At 46.7% G+C, this 20,991-nt stretch overlaps 1 protein-coding gene across 1 annotated transcript in view; it reads right to left on the bottom strand.

Annotated features, from left to right (window-relative positions):
- HCFC1 (host cell factor C1) overlaps nt 1–9,969 on the bottom strand; it is a 167,512-nt gene extending 157,543 nt beyond the window's left edge. The window contains exon 1 of the mRNA XM_086940255.1: nt 9,130–9,969. Within this exon, the coding sequence (XP_086796381.1) occupies nt 9,130–9,334 (205 nt within the window). The 5' untranslated portion in view covers nt 9,335–9,969. The remainder of the gene's footprint in view (nt 1–9,129) is intronic.
- Nucleotides 9,970–20,991: the final 11,022 nt, after the last annotated feature.

Here is a 20,991-nt window from a genome sequence, read left to right as displayed (position 1 = left end):
TGAGTTATGGGGGCATACAGCTATTAATGATTTGGTGGTAGCTGAAAATAATTTCTTGAATCAGCTGTTGGGGGTCCCGAGGAGAACTGCTAACTTTATAGTGCACGAAGAACTTGGTTCTCCCTATTTAAGTGACATCATAGCACTACGACCTTTAACATGCTGGTTGAAATGTTGGCTTAACAAGGATTTACCGTTAAACCACCAGCTTTTGAAAGAAGCTTTATCATGGGGCAATATGTTAAAAATCCCATGGTTAAAATACTTGAAAAATTGCTTTCTGGCTTTATGGCGCCCTGAAATTTTTTGAACCCTGACTATTACCATAGCTGATGTAGAGTTTGTAAAGAACACCTTTTCTCTCATGCAGTACCTACAGCGTGAGGAGGTTAACTAAACAAAAGTAGTGTCCGAAAATATGTTGTTTTACAAACCACATTCTGTATGGAACCCTACTTGTCCTGGCCAATGTCAAGCTTTGATAGTTTCCTGTTAATTAGGTTTTGTCTGGGTCTTTTTCATTTACAGTCCCAAAAGGTAGCCATTAAGGCCAAGTGCTACTGTCCTGCGGCTGCGACCATGTGTCTCCGCAGGACTTGGTGCACTTTTTATTTATTTGTTCATTTTATGATACACCTCGGAGGATTTATCTCAAACCTCTTCTTAAAATTTTTTAATTTTAACCCAGGTTAGACCTGCACTTTGCTATTTACAGCTGCTAAAAGATTGATGAATGCACTTTATTTGTAATCAGCTTTTTAAAACTAGCCCTAAAATTTAGAAACAGTACGGAGGGTTAAAATGCCTAGAAACTCTGTAAATCTCTGCACTAGATCAAATGTGTTCTTATTTCTGGATAAGAGGATTTTAGATATCTGATTTTATGATGATGTTTTTACTAAATTGTGCTTTTATAGTGGTTTTGTGTAAATAACCGAATAAAGATTTTTCAGATTCTACTGGGTCTAATGACCAGTATGCTGTTATTGGAGTATTTTTTTTACTCTTTAAGAACTTTATAACTAGATGTGTAGGCACTGTGGTCAAATATTGGATGGTCTCAGTTAAGATTATACCATTAAGACAACTTTGTGGCTTGGCTCCATCAGCTTTTTGCCTTTTTCGGTGTTAGTCTCCCTCTGTTTGTATGGCTCCTTGTTACATTTAGTACATTCCTCATTTGTTAACAAAAGACATGTTGATACTCACAAATTACTGGCCACCGGTCTTTGTCAGAGTGTGCCCCTTTCCTGAGCGGTTGCCAGGACGACCTAGTAGTTACAGGCAAGTTATCCCTTTTGTCATTAAATGTGAAACACGACTGGCTATCTTACATACCCGCAAACATTATATTAACAAAGTGTTTTTGTTTGGCTGTAGGTAATGCTGTTTATGAAACAGACACATTAAGAAAACTCTTGTCACTGTATCCTTTTGTGTTTATCACTCCTACACATATTTGCAGCAGCAGCATCATAGGTCCTGATGAAATCCTAGCCTGCCTATAGGCACAATGGCTGAAACAGGTTGACCAATTAAGTCTTTTTTCACCATCGCGGTTTGCAATTTAGACCACTGTTGCACTGCTTTTTAATCCTGGCGAAGAACGCCTCAAAGTTTTTTAAGGCGTCTTAGAGCTAGTTTTAATTTCACTTCCTCACAGTTCTATATTTGTTGCGCTGCGCCCTCACTTATACTGTTAGCTCTTCATTTGTGGATTTAGTATATCCGATTCTATTTAAAAAACATCCCCGAGTAATATATGGGAGCCTACTGCCCTTACTTCTGCACAGACACAATGGGCTACACTGGGTTTCATGTTAGCGAAAAGAAATAGTGCGCAGCAGTGGGGATCCGAACAGCTTCCTATCCTGGAGAGCTGGAAAAATTATTTAGACTGGAGTATGTTCAGGGAGAAGACTTCATTGCGAGGCCGTCCTCGAAAGTGGGCTTCAATATGGGGACCATGGAATTCATTCAGAGGTCAGATTTGTGTGCCATCGAGAAATGCTGTTTTTGATGTACCCCCATCCTGAGGTTCCTGACATGTATATATATATCTTGATTTCCTGTGCACGCTGAAGATGTAATATTGGAAATAAGTGACTTCTGTACTGTATCTTTCCTTGATGCCTTGTTCTAATAACAAGCACTGGCGTTGCCAATAGGTCTCGCAGTAGGAAAGTTGGAGCTATTACAATTGCAAATAACAATGCCTTTTATTTTTGTTTACTTTTTAAAAACATAAAGTGCTTTGTCATTTACAAAACCAATAGCTCCAACTTTCCTACTGCGAGACCTATTGGCAACGCCAGTGCTTGTTTTATTTATGTGTTGGTTTTGAAAATAGCAAAATTAATAGCTTTGTCAGTTACAATGTCAATAGTTTTAACTTTCGCAAATGTGACACCTATAGCATGTGTAATGCAATGTGTGTTGTATTTACGTGACTTAGATGTATTGATGTTACAAATAACAATGGCTTTTAATTTAGTAAATAATTAATACTTAAATAAAAGTTATTGTAATATATAATGGCAATTGCTTAAACGTTTGTAAATAACTTTTGTGAAGATTATGTTCAGTGTATTTTATTGTGACGAAAATCCAAGAACATTGCATTTGCACCCACACACACACACACACACACATATAGATGTGGTGGATCTGGGGGATATGGTGGTGGTGGATGTGGTGGTGGATGTGGCGGTGGATGTGGCGGTGATGGTGGATGGATGCACACATGGATGGATGCAAATGGGTGGGTGAATGGATGCATGGATAAGTTTATAGTTGCTAGGTGTCTACTTGGATGAATATATGGTTGGATGGCGTGCCAGCATGCAAGGGTGGATGGGTAGAAGTGGCAGCACACGGAGATGGATGAAAGTGATTAATGTGGATGGGTGGGTGCAGCCTGCCCGTGGTCACTAAGCAGGGGTTCTTGAAAGAAAATAAAGGCGCAGCTAGTAATATTGTTAAGCATTTGCTTGTGATTTCAGGACAGTCACAATTACGCTCCTCCTCGCTTCATTCCATTCCTCAGTTGCCGGTGGGACTGCCATTAGGCCCTATTGCCAAATTAATCCTTTACCCTATTGAATAGGGTAAAGGATTAATTTGATTGCAAAAGTTATGGACCATTAAAGAATTAAAATCTAAGGTGGAACAAATAATACTCAAATTTAAAACAAAATCCCCAAATCCCCTGTGCAAGCATGCTACAAGTGAAAATTATCAGTCGTTGTAGCCCTTTAGAATTAATGGAAACAGAAATGACATGAGCACAAGTAGAGATATTGAACTACGATTTTCAATGCGAGCGTTGGAAAATTCGTGCATAGTGCATCCAAATAATGAGGGCACATTCTGGGGGAGTGCGAAAGTTGCGTTTACATACTCTCCCTGCTTTAGGGACTCCGTTGGACAATAAAAGTAAATGCACTTCTGTGTGGTATCTCTAAAATCGTTCTAGTGCAGACGTACTCTCCTTTCACGTTAAAATGTTATCAGCGCCAAGACAACACAGGGTAAAAAAGATAACAGGCTTTTATCATCGCTCTCATTTTAAATAACCAATTGTCGTAGTGATAAACGGCAAATGCTAGCAGTCAGCGATAACACATATTACCGCCAGAGCCACCAACACTGGGGGACCAGTTGAGCCAGGGGGGGAGGGGCAACAACTGATAGAAAGGGGCCGTCCAATTTCTGGCAGCCACGATCCAGCTGTGAGGGCGGGGAGGTAGTGTCAGGAGTACCAACTTCTGCTGAAGATCCCAACAGACAATGAGGGGAGGAGAGCGGGTCGAGAAAGCAGATATGGCCGGAAGAGCTGAAAAAGCTATGCTGGATCTCCACCCCCTCCATACACAGCATAGGTCTACTTGCACGCTGAAAGGCGGGGAAAAACAGGCAGTCGCAATGAGGGCGGTTGCCTTTGCCCTGTAACCCTGGGGCTCACACTGCTGCACGGTATTCTTACTCCCACGGAGAAGGATTGCAATACAGCAGCCCCCCACTCCCCAGAGCCACAGGAGGAGCTTACACTCCGCTTGCAGCCTGGCCTCCCAGCGTTAGTACTACAACAGAAAATTCTCTCCTGCAGCGCTACCACACACTGCGATACAATATCACTCTGTGGATGTGGTTAGGGATACACGTCTCCCCGGAGCGTGGTATGCAGTATTTCTTCTGGATAGTCAAAAAATATTTTAATTGTAGATACAAAGGAAGACTACTAAAGGCAGCGTTCTGCTCAATAGGTGTAAACTGGTAGTTCCAGCACGCAGGTAACGCACAATTTTGCTATTTCCCGCTTTCCATCAACCCGACCCCACGCAACGAGGACAAGACACTTTACCATTCACTTAGACAGACTGCACCCTTAGCAAAACACAAGTTTACGAGCCTCTCCCATGCAAGTGCAAAGCTAGAAAACAGGCTTTGAAGTGGATGCAATTGATAAGGAAAGAACTAAGTACGGCAATGTTTAAGTTTTGTTTTCCTGGCCCCCTGCGTCCTATGAGAAGGGAAAACTTAGTAAGACAAATTAACACTGCCCAGAAACGGAGAGGCTATATTACCAACTTTTAGGTGCACTGTTAACCCAAAGCATGCACTGTCAAATAGACTACCTACTGACGAATGACACTTGAACAGAAGAAAGACAAGCGTTAAGAGCGGCCGGCCGGGAAACTGAAAGTATTCAATTAGGGGAGGAGAAGTAGCAAAACACAAGTTTACGAGCCTCTCCCATGCAAGAGCAAAGCTAGAAAACAGGCTTTTAAGTGGATGCAATTGATAAGGAAAGAACTAAGTACGGCAATGTTTAGAGGCTGCATTTTAAAAATATTTTATGCGATTAGGAAACCTGCTGCAGCGATCTTGGTGTGCCCAGTTATTTTTAAGGGCTACCGATAACAGTACGGTAAATCGCGTGTTTATCTTCTGAAGTGATCTGTGTATTGGCTAGGCCCAGTTTGATTCCCCAAAAAAATATTGAGTTAATGTGCTCCTGCCGAGCACTACGAGTAACATGTTGATCTCCGATTTATATAGATTAGTTATTAGTTGTAGTTCATACATTGTAACCCTTCTAATCGGGCCCAAGTCCTTAACAAGAAATGCGACACGGAGGGGAGGGGGCCGAGCGGGATGAGGGTGTGAAGCAGCAGGGGCCTATGAAGTGAAGCTAAGCGTCACTTCAAAGGTGTGGGAGGAGTGCTGCTACGGCCTGGGGGCAGGGGAGGAGGCCAAGCGGGGAGAACGGGATGAGGGTGTGAAGCAGCAGGGGCCTATGAAGTGAAGCTAAGCTTCACTTCAAAGGTGTGGGAGGAGTGCTGCTATGGCCTGGGGAAAGCTGGCTGGGGAGGGGGAAAGTTTATGGGCCAAAAGCGCGTGCCTGTGGCCATGTGAACTCGAAGAAAACCGAAGCAAAAAGCCCTTGGTTTGACGAGCTTTTTGACCACTTGAATTCTCGCTCCATTCAATGCGCTTGCGCGCATTGATAGGTCGCGAGACCTAAAAAGAATTTTGTTTTTTTTTTAAAACCACATCCCTGAGCTTCCTTCTTTCAGAAAGGAGGTCGTAGCCCCCAGAGGAACTAGGCTTTTCCTCTGAGAGGAGAGTCCCAAATGATGAAGCATGTCACCTTCAGGTGAGTGAGGGATTTTGTCCTAATAAGGTAACTTCCCAAAGTTAGCTCTATTGGGCGTAGCCATCAGTTGTTTCACATTTCCTACTCTACATTCTTTTTGAAAAATGAACCGGTTGGTAGTGGTTTTTCCACACTTTTCAAGTAATGCTGAGACGTCGGGATTTTCTATTGTTGTTTACACAGCCTGCAATGAGAGTTTGCATGTTGGTGCTATTATTTTTATTATTTATTATTTTATTATTATTATTATTATTATTTGCATGTTGGTGCCCTTAAGCTAGCACCGTACATGCTGCAGCCCTCGAGTACCCTCTTTAGCATCCTTACCATGGATACCGGGGGTGCCATTTACTAGAAAACTTACAGTGGGTGCTAAAGGAATTGCCAATTTGGAGGAACATTTGTACAGTTTTAGGGAAAAAGCGTGGTACTGGGGATCTGGATAGCATGAACTTCATGCGCTCCTATCAAAATTGCATCAGATACCAGGCATATATCAAAGAGGACAAATGCCACCAATGAAGACAAAAAAATGTCTGTCTCATAATGAAAGCCACAACCAACCACAATTGAGCTAGTGCCAAAAACATTGATCTTGCTTCTAATCTGAATACTAACTGAGCAAAGAATAGCTTACTGCATCCAGATGATGCGAGGACTAGATTTCTTCTTGAAAATAGCTGACGGAAGTCAGAAACCTTGATGGCAGCTACCTACACTGGTCTGATAAATTGAGTAATGTTCACTTCATTTGCAAAGAGACCTTCATTTTAGATACCAAGTACTGGAATTTGTACATCCTAAGATACAAAGGCACAAATAAGATCTGGAGAACACAAATTGAATAAATATGTAATTTCGTAATTTTCTAAAATCGTTAGAGAAAAAGTAATACAAAAAATAAGGGGATGGATTATTGTTTATTCATTGTGTTTTCCATCTTTAACTCCATCTGCCATTTACAGATCGGGAGCAGCCATATTTAAATCATTCTTGAAAATGGCCAAAAAGCACAGTAGACAAAGTGCTATGCTGGATAAGTAAGCAATGATAGAGATACTGCTTTTGGGAGCAGTGAGGTGCAACTTTTATACCTATAGCACAATATCGAAAGAACCATGAACAGGTGTGCCTGTATGGGTTGGAAGCCTCACTGACAAGTGTAACATTGCTTATCTTCTTGTTAACAAACGGCATGACTTAGCTGTTCAGGGTGGTGGAGAGTCGAGGGTCATGCCGAGGGGAATTAATTACAAGTAGCCAAACTTAATTTCCCCCGAAACAAAATCAATTCAACATTCAGCTAATTGCAAGCTTGCATTCCAGCGGTTCTCTCCTTTACTGAATATCACGCCGGACATATAAACAAGCATTGGCAAAAGCAAGGGGTCTGGCGATGGTCGTCAGCCTACTGCCTTAAAGGTTAATTTGTTATGGCCCTTCGTATGACGAAGAAGGACGTGAAAACGATTCATTCTGGTCTAATACATTACAGTGAAATGGGTGCTGTATGTTTTAGACGAAGTCAGATATAGCAACTATTAGGAACGGTGAGAATTGGAAGTTCAGATATACCTCTAATGACTCCTTCAGATTAAGGGGTTGGCTGACCACCACTGGAACGATTTTACACTTGCATCCCACAGGCCCAAGTAACACGTCAACACCCTTAAACTCAATTGAGTCTCTTGCTAAGCACTGCAAATTTCCATTCGCTCTCAAAGGGTGTCAGTCAGTCCCATGGCGGTACATACTATCGTTAGCCAACAAACGAAGTAAATAAAGGTTGAACACTCCATAAAACGGCAATACTGGAAGAGTACTCTATAACTGGGTCATACATCAAGCATTGAGACTCAAAGTTTAATGTAAAAAAGGGGCAGATAGTGTCCCTTTCTAAAAACTGCACTGCTGACCACACACCAGGTGTGTGGCCTAGCCTACGGGTTCTGATGCAGTCAATTGATACCGGTGGTTATTATATTATGCAATGTATAATTCACTGCCGAACTTTGTACACTTGACTCCCGACAGGCAGACCCACAGCGAGGCGTCCGAGGGCTATTCTGGAATCAGAATTCAGAAGCTGAACGGAATAGTAACACCCTACGGTAATGAAACATATTCAGGCTACCAGTCAAAGACATAAAATAAAGTAGCAGCCAAACAAAGTTTGAACTGAAGTAGCAGCCTGGCCCCCCTAATGCTCAGACTGGCCAGGGTACGGGTCACCCAGTGGTCCTGCCTGCCTGGTCCAAAGCACCAGGGATGCTGCACCTGAAGGTTGGCGCCACCCATGAGAGATGCCCTGCGGGATCACTCTGCAAATAAACTCAGGAGCCCGCGCTCCCCCCGGAGGCCATTAGGGGCACTTCACAAGTACACCTCAGACTGGCCGCTAACAGAGCATGGCAGCCAAAGCTTCTAAAACAACCCCTGGCACACAACATGTCCATCCCATCGCCTGTGCAGAGGGCAGTGGGCGGAACATTATACTGGGCACCGCAGACAGGTACAGGCACACCCACTAGAGCCTTGTGTACATGCACAGCCATCAGCAGCCGAGCTCCCAAGTGCTCAGCTGCAGCATGTGCAAGAGCCGGAGCTACGAAAGGCACCCGCGGCCCTTTAAACAGGCTCGATTACTACAATCAACAGAAGGCGGGAGCCGATTCTCGCCTCTAGCGCAGGGCAGGGCCGCCTCTCTGAAGAGACAGTATCATTACTAAGAAACGCCGCACACAAGCAGGATCTCGGTGCAAACAAGCACTTCACCGCCAGGCGAGGGACAGCGAGAAGACTTCGCGACGGGAGTGTAAATAAAGAATTCCTTACAAATGCACTAGGGGGAGACATTAGTCTGCTAGCAAACATTTACTGCACTGAAGTGTAACTGCCAGCGGTCGCTATTTCACTGACGAATGGCTTGCGATAGGAGGAAACATACCAGATGCTACAAAGATACCGTTACCAGGGCAAAGGTACCAACGCCCTGGTGCAGCACCATTCAAGAGCATGCACAGGAATTCAAACAGGGCAAATAGCTGGGTTAATGCCGCGCAGGCCAGACCGCGGGAAAACGGATCAAAAAACAACGCCTGCTGCAAACGAGCTTTGAATACAGACGCACAGCTGCAGGAGACTGCACGGCTTCGGTTACAAGCATGCATTGATGAGAGATGTTTGCGATATGAAAACTTGACGCGCATGCAGAGAAAGTGTTTCCCAGCTGCAAGCAGCAGAGCAGGCTGGCGCCACAACCACAATGTTTACCACACACAACCCAATCTACCCCTCACATGCCCCACCTAGCTGTCACGCCCAGGCCACCACAAGGGGTCACTGCACTCACACCTTTTTACCAGTCTAACCCCGTTAGTTATCACTGCCAAGTAGCCGCAAACTGCATTCTGGTCAATATAGTTTCCCCAGCCACCCCCAGGTTTCGCAGACCTGCACAACAGACTCACCGGTGTTGTAAACGTGCAGCTCGTCCACTATCCCTTCGTTGCCGCCTCCGAACACCACGATGAGCTCCTTAATGGCCACTGCGCGATGTCCGTGCCGGGGCCTAGGCACCGGGCCCGACCAGCCCACCACGCGCTTCCAGCGGGGCTGCAGGGCGTTGGAGGGGGGCAGGGAGGCGGGGGCCGCAGGGGGGGTAGCGGCAGCCATTGCGTCCGAGAAGAATAAACCGCAAATGTGACGTAATCAGGTGCGACAAAAAAAACGTACAGAGCTGGGTTTAGACTAGGGGTACTCTTCGTTATGGGGGGGGGGGTGCTTCACGGGAGCACCGGAGGGGGCTGGTTTACAGGCCGGACATGGAGACTGTGGGAGCCGCCATCTTAGGAGAGAAGAGGAGCTGCCGCTTCCTTCTGCTGGTCCCGCCTCCTCCACTGGTCCGTCAGCCCAGGGGAGCGTGCTACTGTCTGTGGCCGGTTTTTTAACCCGGGGATTGGGACCAGTGCCCTGCGTGTGAGCCCCTGGCCCCCGCTACTGCTCTCCTGTGTAGCTAAAGCCACTGCCGCTGGGAGCCGCCATCTTGTGTCTGTCCATAGGAGCCGCCTCCAAAATGGCGGCGAGCAGGGCCGCCTCAACTCCCGCGCACTGGAGGAGGAGCCTGCGGCGCCGCTGTCACCAGTACACGGAGCCCTCCGCTCCGGTCACAGGCACCACTCGCTGCAACAGATGCGTAACACGGTCCGCCCGCTTTGCAAACACCGGGGGGGAAACGCTCAGCCACTAAAGAGATCCTGGGGAGCGCTGTGCAGTCTCTTCACGCCCGCCTGGGAGCCGCCATCTTGTGCGTTTGTTACGGCAAACTCCACCCACCCTTCAAACTTTAAAAAAGGAGGCGGGGACACCGGGAGGGAGGGCAGGCGAGCAAAACAAAGAACCGTGGCGTCTCCAAAGAAAACAAACTCTCTGACAAATATATGACAGCTCGGCCCAAGGGGGGTTCTTTGTCTCTTCCCTGCGCGCGCTGCCGTACAGAGCGGGATCTCCTCAGGTCTCGCAGGGAGGCGCCATCTTGTGACCGTTAAGGGAAGCTTTTTCAAATTACCACATCAAAAAATAACATTTTTTTCAAAGTGCATATAAATATATGCTATCGAACCGGCCCTTCTAAATGTATCGGGCTCTGTGTTTCCCTTCAAGAAAAGCCGCTGTGGCTTCTCTGGTTAGGGCTGTTGTTTTCACGCCTGTCAGGGAGCAGCCATCTTGTCGTCTTCCTCCTAGAAAATGGCGGCCACGAGTGTTTATCACATTATTTTTCTCCACTTGTATCAGCGCTGGTCATGTGCTGTGCATCGGATATTCTTTTCAGCTCTGCCGTGCTGTATTCCAAGTGCAGAGAAGGCAAAACTGCGGGCCTTCGCCTCTTCCGTCAGCGAGCGCACGCCGGTCAGGAAGCCGCCATGTTCCTTTTGCAGCCGTCGTTCCTCTCTGTAGAATACAAACAAATATGGCGGCCGCTGTTACCGGGGAATTGTTCAAATGTTTCTGTTGGTTCTTGCAGATCCGCCTACCGAGCTTTAATTTTTCAACTAATAATTACCTCCGACTGTACTGTTGTGTAGGACGAACGGTGATTAGAAGCGACAGTAACCCCAATTTGCTTTAGCAAAGGCATCTAGTTTTTTTCCCGCCTTCCCGCGTCGGGCGCCATCTTTGGTACTCCCCCCACCTTTTTTGTTTCCAGCACCAGTAATGGCGACAAATCCCCGGATGTTGCCTTACGTGAATTCACGCGTGGCCACACACCACAACAATACAAATACAGCTAAAAAATAAAGGCACCTTTCACATCCCGATATACTATTTCGGTAGTGTGCGCGTTTATAAGTGATCTGTGTTAACGACATCTGTGGCCGTTGGCAATGTACTTGGCACCGGCCATTCAACGTCAATAGAGGCGAGTCACAATGGAGCTTGTGCACTGCCTCTTAGTTGGTATCTATAATGTGTTCCACGCTTTAAAAGCATACCACGGTTACACCCCCATCTTAAATGTAATTTTAATTTTGCTGGGGATTGAACACAAGCCAGGTGGGCGGTCAAGCTTTTTGGAGGTGACAGAAATTCGCGGCGTGTTTGCTCGTTGTTTCCAGTTAGCTGTTACATGTTAGTCGTCTGTGTACATTTGTGTTTTCAATTTTTAGGGAGGGGGAACGCCCCCTTACAAATATGGCGTGTGTCCGGTGCGGGCGATACATCCGTGGCCATCTTGCAATGGGACATGGGCCAGAGTGGCGCGAGACGTCCGTGGGGCTCCTTCTACCCTAACAGTCTGTCGCCGCTCGTGTTGCGCGGCACAACTGCTAGGATTCACCACAAGGCGCGAGAGGGAGCGCAGATTGGGTCTATCAACCACCCCCGCCTCTGTGGCCGCTTCCAAGATGGCCGCCGCCACGTCTGTACGGACAAGGAGAGGCGGGGGCCCAGCGACGCAGGGCTTGGAGAGTGTCCACCAGCCGACGCCAGGGAGACGCCATCTTGTCTGTCCTTCTTCTCTTTGTGCGCCCTGACAAAATGGAAGCGCCCGCGGCTTCTGCGCGCTGGAGCTGTGTTGCACTAACGGTCTCTCCCTCCCACGTCCACCCCTGTTTCCAGCGCTCGATAACAAACGCTCCAAAATAACTGAACGTTTTTGAGCGGCATCAGAAGGACCAGTCTTTTAACCTTGTTTTTATTATCGAGTTGTTCTAAAGCAAACCACAATTTTCAAAACATTTTCGAGATCACGGGAATTTAGGATATTGGGGGAGATAGTTATGGAATTAACTGCTAAATGCATACTTCAATTTTTTTTCTTTATTTAATGCGATTTTATATATCCATACATGCCAACATTTCAGAAGAGCAAAGTGGGAGAATTAAAAAAAAAAATCGGGAGAATGGGGCATTGAATCGGGTTAACTGCATGTATGGGCTTTGAAAGTGGCTGCTGCAGGATCGGACATTTGAAACGTAAATGCACGTGTTTTTTTAAACTTTCAGATGCACGGAGCGCAATGGCAGGCAGAGAGAAGGTGATGCAAGTGTTGTGCACTGGCCTGGCAGGTTGCTTGCAGTGCATGCACTCCTCCTCACCCTCCTGTGTGGCAGCCCGGGCTGTAACAGCTTCCCCACGCACACACAGCCGCCCCAGTACTTCACACGTCTTTAAAAGACCATTGCCTTGTTAATGACGCTTTGTTGGTTTTTCACCCCTTCTAGAGCACCTGCATCGCCACTCTGAATATTGCTGGAAGAATTAGCATCTTACACAATACCAAACCCTGTCAGCTAAAACCCCAGAGGAATCGGGTTTTTGCTTGCAGGAATCGGGAGGCGGGAGACTAACCTTGAAATCGGTAGTCTCACGCCTGAATCGGGAGGGTTGGCATGTCTGTTTATCGTGAACATTACCCAAAGGTGTCAGAGCGCTTCACAAAAAAACGGTTGCGTTACATAAGGACTTTGGATTACATGAATTACATAAGAGTTATAAACAGAAACATATTGCTAATGTGCAAGTTGTAAAGTCACTCAAGGAAGCGATGCAAACGGAAAAACTCTATAATCACATAGGAATGGTAGTAAGTACACAGGTCTACTACATATACTAGTGGTTAGAGTATATAGACCAGATTCAGACACAAGCCTCCCGATTTTTCTAGCCTTTCTGTCTGTAAGGCTAGATTTTACTAAAGATACGAAGGCAAGTATTGTGCGTTCTTTTTTTGCTTTATTAAACACAGCAGCCGCAAGAAAGCATCATTACCCAGAAACCCTGGTAAAGAGCTACTACATTACATCACAATACTGCAGCCAATAAGTTGTCGAGTATAACAATAACAATCTTGACTAAGAGCAACAAATCCTCTTTACATGCAAGAGTCAATTTTGATGAGGTTCGGAAAACAAAATCGTAACCAAACTTAAAGTTAATATCCCTCTCCTCCTATCCGTAAAGATGTCCACAAGGAAAAGAGTAACCATGTCGGGAACTGCAGAAGTGAATAAAGAAATCCACAAGGAGAAATCCAGAGGAGGAGATCCTAAAATCTAGTTAGCTGGATGCCTCTAAACTTGTTGCAGTACAAAAGGGGGTGGTGATGGACGGAGCATCTCAATCAATCAAACACTCACACCCAGTCAAAAGATCTGGGTTTAATCCATCATTGTTCTTTAGCCACTCTGCCACCCCAGTTCAGACATGGCTATATCCAAATCAGTATGACCCTGTGCCTCATGGGAACAGTCCAGCCCGAACTGCCCCCCCCCCCCCCTTTTGTACCGATTTTGGCCGCCATGAGTGTGGCAGGGTATGCTCAGACGTGAGTCCCTTGCTCACTTTGCCACTGGATTCAAGCAAGCCGGGCTGAAGACGGCTGGAATGCCAGAAACCGGTCCTCGGAAGCTTGTTTCCGGTCCAGGGAAGACATGGCTTGGCAGTTCGGGCTGCACTGTTCCCATGAGGCACAGGGTCAGACTGATTTGCATATAGCCATGTCTGAACTGGGGTGGCAGAGTGGGCTAAAGAACGGTGATGGATTAAACCCAGATCTTTTGACTGGGTGTGAGTGTTTGATTGATTCAGATGCTCCGTCCATCACCGCCCCCTTTTGTACCGCTTTTGGCCCCCATGAGTGTGGCAGGGTATGCTCAGACGTGAGTCCCTTGCTCACTTTGCCACTGGATTCAAGCAAGCCGGGTTGAAGACGGCTGGAATGCCAGAAACCGGTCCTCGGAAGCTTGTTTCCGGTCCAGGGAAGACATGGCTTGGCAGTTCGGGCTGGACTGTTCCCATGAAGTACAGGGTCAGACTGATTTGCATATAGCCATGTCTGAACTGGGGTGGCAGAGTGGGCTAAAGAACAGTGATGGATTATACCCAGATCCTTTGACTGGGTGTGAGTGTTTGATTGATTCAGATGCTCCGTCCATCACACCCCCTTTTGTACCGCTTTTGGCTGCCATAAGTGTGGGAGGGTATGCTCAGGCGTGAGTCCCTTGCTCACTTTGCCACTGGATTCAAGCAAGCCGGGCTGAAGACGGCTGGAATGCCAGAAACCGGTCCTCGGAAGCTTGTTTCCGGTCCAGGGAAGACATGGCTTGGCAGTTTGGGCTGGACTGTTCCCATGAGGCACAGGGTCAGACTGATTTGCATATAGCCATGTCTGAACTGGGGTGGCAGAGTGGGCTAAAGAACAGTGATGGATTATACCCAGATCCTTTGACTGGGTGTGAGTGTTTGATTGATTCAGATGTTCTGTCCATCACACCCCCTTTTGTACCTCTAAGCTTGTTGCAGGCATTGGGACTGTAGATAAAAGAGACAGGGGAGGGTTAATTAAAATGTGGTGGGATAATTTTCGCCCCGGTGTCTTCAATAAAATCTAACCTTTCAGACACCAAGGCTAGGAAAATATCAATTTTATTACAATGCCGGAGGATGCTTGTTCAAAGCAATGCTATGACAGAGTCAGACGGATAAGCAATTAGTTTACAGTAAAAAGTTCTAAGCATATTAACGTTGGACCAGTCTGCAGAGAATATCATGTAAACCTATCCCCACCCAGAAATCAGCACACACCATAGCCCCACAGGACAAAGTAGGAGGAGAAACTGGTTTGTGGAGTTTCTGAAAGGAAATAAGGAGTTGTGAAGAGGAGGAACTTCTGAGATCTTCGGTTTGTGAAGCATTAGTTTTAAACAATTACCAACACATAATTTAGGTTGGAAGGGGAATAAGGGATACCAAACTGACAAATTTGTTTTGGTACATCTATTAACTTAATAGAATCCTAAGGAAGAATAATCGGAAGAGGATATATCTACTGATCTAACATCAGAAGCACGTTTCATAGACCCCAAACAGAAAAGCATAGTCAATTTTGCAGATAAATGTTTGAGATAAATCAGCATTGTCTGACCATGAAATAAACAAGCATAATACCAAATCAACATCCCACATGACTTTAGACTTGGGTACCTGTGATTTAGTAATAGGTCTTCCATCCACCCTGATTTGTTCGGCAGAGATTGCTTATCTCTATGTGTTAATGGTGCGACAGTCTTTCCCTTGTGAAGCCAGCGAGGCTAGGAAATTAACTACCAATGTTACCTTTCCTGAAAGGGGAGCTTTAATCCCTGTCCGAACACCAGCTACACCAGACCAACCAAGCTGACTTGTATACTTTAGCTTTGTCTGGAGCCCAGGATTGTTGGATGAACTGGACAGCCTCTTCCGAAATTCCTGGGGTGCTCCAGGAAGTCCCAAAATCTTCCACGCTATCGGGGATAGGGAGCCCTTCAGAATGAGATTGTGACGGAGACCCTGAAGGTTGAGGTGTAAATCCGGAAAAGGAGGAATCCACTTAGGAATGTTTGCAGATAGTTCCAATAACGTTAGATACTAAGGTTGAGACTGCCAATTGGGGTAATCAGAACAAGGGACGATTGTTGTCTGCAAACTTGAGCAAGAACTCGGCCAATGAAAAGAAACAGAGGGAAGGCATAAAGGAGGAACTGAGGCCAAGACTGATAGAACACGTTTGCAGCAAGAGCAAGTGGATCTGATCTCCAACTGAAGAAGGAAGGTCTTAAGTGACTCAGCCACCAACTGAGCTTTTCCCTGGATTCTGAATCTAGCATTACAAGATCTAAGTAAGCTAAACCTTTGCATAGATGACTAGTCTTTAGCCTCTGAAGGGCCCTGTAATGCTGAGGGCTGGGAAAATGGCTTGAATGGAGGATGCCAGAAACCCTACCAGACAAGCTAGCATTCTGAGGGAACACAAGGGAAGAGACAAAGTATAACATATCTCCTTCTTTATTAGATCGCCTTTTTGCTGAGGGAGTTGTAGAATAGACCGAGAAGTGTCTATGACAAAACCTAAAAACTCTAGCTTTTGTGACGGAATCAAAGAAGATTTCTGAACGTTTATTGGGAACCCTAGCCTTGATAAAAGATCTTGACAGCTGCAGCTGAGCCAGGAGACAAGGCCTGTCCTGATGGATCGAAAGTAGTCTCTTCTATAACCTGTTGCGAAAGGAGAGATTGCACCTCCTCTTGAACAAGGAGAAATTGATCCTGTGAAAAATGAAGAGGATGGGGAAGACAACAGTGCATCATAATCTGATAAAAATCTATGTAATAACCCTGATTAGTCTGACTGTCCCAATGATCTGAGGTTAGGGACAACCAAACATCTAGGCAATACGCCAACCTGCCTCATAAGAAAGGAAGGCCATGATTGGAAGTCCTTACTTGAGAACTGATCTCCTTTGGCTCTGTATACGAATCCACTGGAATGGCGGGGGTAGAAATGGGTTTATCCTCCTGATAATATTCTTGCAGGGAGCCTTGACTACAGGAGCCTCTGTGGAGTGATTGACCCCTGGCAGAATAATGGCTGGCCGATCGACTCCTACCTTAGTTGGCCCAGCCAAAAACTTGAGATGAGAAGATCTTCACTGGAAACTGGAATTTGTATATGATATAAAAAGTGTAAACATATTTATGAAGACTCTCCAAACAAAAGGCCATTAGCCCAAGGTCCCTCTTCTTTAGTTGCCAGGCTTTACTGCTTCGGGTCTATCTTTATTAAAAAGACTAATTTCTCTTCTGAGAAATGTAAGCATTTGCATGCCCATACATATGACACGCTGAACCCAATTAAAAAGGGAGTCAGGATCTACCTGCTCCCCACTCCATCATAGCCTCCTCAGCTAAATCCAGAATCCTGGTCAATGGACTCACCTGATCCAAAATCCTGTCCTGGCAATTAGACCAGTCAGATCAACTCCTTTTAAGGACTCGCTGAAGCCATCCTGTTAGGGAGGCTTTGGCGAGATTGAAGTAAGGGCTTTCAAAAGTGCACCGAAGTGCGGCTCGGGTACAGTGCATGTGAGCACAACTACGCACATTGTGCACAGCTTCCATTTGCCACCAGACACTTCGCTCGTGCGCGCCGCACTCCGCCTCTGCTGCCACACGCATTAAGCTCACCAGGCTGCACACCCCCTCACCCCCCATATGCTCGCTCGCCAATGTCCCTCCCACCCTTCCTTTGATCTCCGCCGCAAATTCTCACAGGCTCCTCTCGCACTGTCTGTAAGCCCTCACTTTACTGCTTTGCTTGTTATCTACCCCACGTCCACATACATAGCCCCCAGTCTGCCTTTCTATTCTCTCTCCTCCTCGTCGTCTTAGTTGCCTCCTTTCCCACTTTTCACGCTCTCCACCCAACCTCTTTCCACAATGTATCGCCTTCCTTCAGGCCGTCATGCCTCAAAGCACAGCGCTCTCCCAAACGCCTCGCTCTGCCCCTCCCCACCTCCTCGTCAGCTTCTCTGTCCCCCCACCTTTCCTATCCTTCCTCTCCGCCCCACTCCATCACAATTTCTCACTCCACTTACCCGTCTTTAGCCCTTTCATTCACTTTTCATATGTCATTTCCCCTCCGTACTCGCTTCCTCAGAGTGGCAACTTGATCAGTCCGCATTGGGTGGGGCTATGCATTTGTTTTGAAACAACTTTGAGAAGCTGTTTTGTTTTCTGATGCAACAATGTCCATCGAGCAGGGAATTGCTTTCCGTACTTGCTGGGGCTACAAAAGGCTCATGCATACTTGCGTGTTATTTTTTAATTTTCCACTCCTGAGCTTCTTTTCCATCTCATGGTCCATCCGCAGTCTCTTTCTTCTATCTCCTCCCATTGTTCTTCCCCTCGGATCAATCAACATGTTTGCCCTTCCTGCTCTTTCTTTCCCCAATTGGCTTACTTGCTTTATTTTGCTTCTACCACCATGCCATTATTATCCTACTTTCAATTTATTTAGTTTTTCTTCCACCCTGGGTTGTAATTTGTTTTTGCTTCTAAACTACTTTTTCTCACGCCCCAATTTCTCGCTCTCTTCTCACCAGTGTCTAGCTGCTTCTTCCTCCTTTTCCGTGCCCACATTTATTTTTTGGCTCAGTGCTTTTCCATACTTTCCATGCAGGCAGGTTGCCCCACACTACCACTCGTCACCTGCTCGCATTGCCGATTCCTTTGCCCTTCTGCCTCCGCCCCCCAGCGATCCCTACCGGCCTTCCTGCTGCTGCCTCCCTGCGGCAGCAGGATCTCCTTCGAAACAGCGACATTCCCGGAAAGCTGGAAGCACGCCGAAATCAACGCCCTCCTCAAGAAGCCCAAAGCAGACCCCAAGGAACTCAAGAACTTCAGTCCCATCTCCCTGCTCCCATTTCCAGCTAAAGTCATCGAGAAAATCGTCAACATGCAACTGACCCGCCACCTTAAAGACAACAACATCTTGGACCCGTCCCAGTCCGGATTCAGACGTAACCACAGCACGAGACAGCCCTCATCGCCGCCACAGACGACATCAGTCGCCAACTAGACAACGGCGAAACATCAGCCCTCATCCTCCTGGACCTGTCAGCCGCCTTCGACGCGGTCTGCCATCGCACTCCAAAGACACGCCTCCTAGAAGCCGGAATCTAAGAGAAGGCCCTTGACTGGACCACGTCCTTCCTCACCGGCAGAACCCAGAGCGTCCGCCTCCCACCCTTCTGAGCCGAAGCCACCGACATCATCTTCAGCGTCTCCCAGGGCTCATTCCTCAGCCTGACGCTGTTCAACGTCTACATGGCCCCCCTCGCACTAGTGGCCCACCATCACGACCTCAACATCATCTCCTACGCCAACGACACCCAGCTCATCCTCTCCCTCACCAAGGACCCACACACTGCCGAAACCAACCTCCACGAAGGAATGAAGGCTGTCGCCGACTGGATGAGGAGCAGCCGTCTGAAGCTGAACTCGGACAAGACGGAGGTCCTCATCCTCGGATCCACCCCCTCAGCCTGGGACGACTCCTCGTGGCCGACCACACTGGGAACAGCACCAACACCCACCGACCACACACGCAATCTAGGATTCATCCACGACTCCTCCCTCTCCATGTCTAAGCAGGTCAATGCTGTCTCCTCCTCCTGCTACAACCCCCTCTGCATTCTCCGCAGGATCTACAAGTGCATCCCGACCGAAACAAGAAGAACTGTGTCACAGGTCCTCGTCAGCAGCAGACTAGACTACGGCAACGCACTCTACGCAGGAATCCCAGCCAAACACCTACGACGACTACAACGCATCCAAAACGCCTCCGCCTGACTGATCGTCAACATCCCCCGCCGCAGCCACATCACCCCCCACCTGAGAAACCTACACTGGCTCCCCAATGACAAGAGGATCACCTTCAAACTCCTCACCCACGCACACACAGCACTCCACAACACCGGACCAGCCTACCTGAACAGTAGACTCAGTTTCCACTCCCCCACCCGCCAGCTCCGCCAGCCTTGCCCTCGCTGCTGTTCCATGCATCCAACAAACGACCTCCGGCGGCATATCCTTCTCCTACCTCGCTGCCAAGACGTGGAACACCCTCCCTCCCCATATACGGCAGACCCAAGACCTACTCACCTTCAGAAGACTCCTCAAGACCTTTCTTTTTGAGCTGTAGCAGCACAATACCCCCCCTACCTTCGGCGCGTTGGCACCCTCACGGGTAGCGCGCTCTACAAGTACTTTAATTGATTGATGTCGTTTTCCATCTTTATTTTCCTTTCTCTTTCCCTAGTGTCCGCACTGTCTTCATTCTCCTGTGTATCTATCAGCTTTACTTCTCTCCTTTGCTCCTGTCGCTAGATCCTTGTTCTCATGCTCCAGTCCTCGCTTTGTCTATCTCTCACTATACCTCTAACTTTCTTCCCTTTCTCCTCATATCCATTCTTTTGTTGTTCTCACTTACTTGCACTGCTTTCTTCCCCTCTCTCCACACTTTCTTTTGCAGCCTTTCGCTCTGCTGCTTCATGCCTCTTTCTGCATTGATGCCAAGTGGCCCCTGACAGTTTCCTGCAATGGAAAAACAAAACTACAAAGTGCTAGAATGTGTCTGAAGGTGTCACCTAGCACTCCATTGTTTTGTGAGCTATTAAACAATTTATAATCTAACCTAACACAGATGTTACATGTATTTTTATAGCGCCATCAGTGGTGATATGGCACTTGACAGGTCTATTGTATGCCCTTCTCTTTTCCACCCTCTTTCTGTGTCTGCCTCTCTAGCCTTCAACCCGAGAGAGGGTGTTAGGAAGCAGTGCTGTGTGCCTGACTCTCCTCTCCCCTTGTTGTCTATGCTGTTTGTCAGACTCTGCTTTCCCCTAGGCACTTAGTCCTATTCTTATGAGTGTAGTATACCATTTTAGCCAAAAAGTAGTATTTATAATTAAATCAATGTCACAGTAATTCCTTTCACAATTACCATCAGTGTGTGGCTCCAACAGCATCACTCATAACTGATATTAACTTCATGCTACGGATTTTTCCTTTCAATACAGTCATGCATTCTTTGCCAATCAAACTTCTCTAACATGTTTAGATCTTTAAACAATAGGATACTGTCAGAAATGTATTAGTTCTGATTTTGAGCTCCCATAACTGAAGGGAATTCATTTATTTGTCCTTCTTCCAATGATGAGTAATTCCCCTTCCTGTGATCGGCTATGTTCCCCACCCAGCAATTCTATGCAACTGTCTGGTTTGTTTCTAGTGCAATTGTCAATATTTAAACACCATTTCGATTTACATATGGTTAGCACTGTGACAGTGACTGATTCCTAACAACGTCATAATACACCGTAAAGATAATTTTACTAAATGAAGCTACATTCAAGGGGAACACATTTCAGACATTTGCATACATTTTAAAGTGAAGGCTTGGACCCCCTACCAAAGAAAAGCGATCACGTGGACTTTGAGTCCTTCCAACCTT

This window comes from Lissotriton vulgaris, chromosome 10 (genome assembly GCF_964263255.1).
Source record: "Lissotriton vulgaris chromosome 10, aLisVul1.2, whole genome shotgun sequence".
NCBI classification, from domain to species: Eukaryota; Metazoa; Chordata; class Amphibia; order Caudata; family Salamandridae; genus Lissotriton; species Lissotriton vulgaris.
This window is presented reverse-complemented; position numbering and strand designations above follow the sequence as displayed.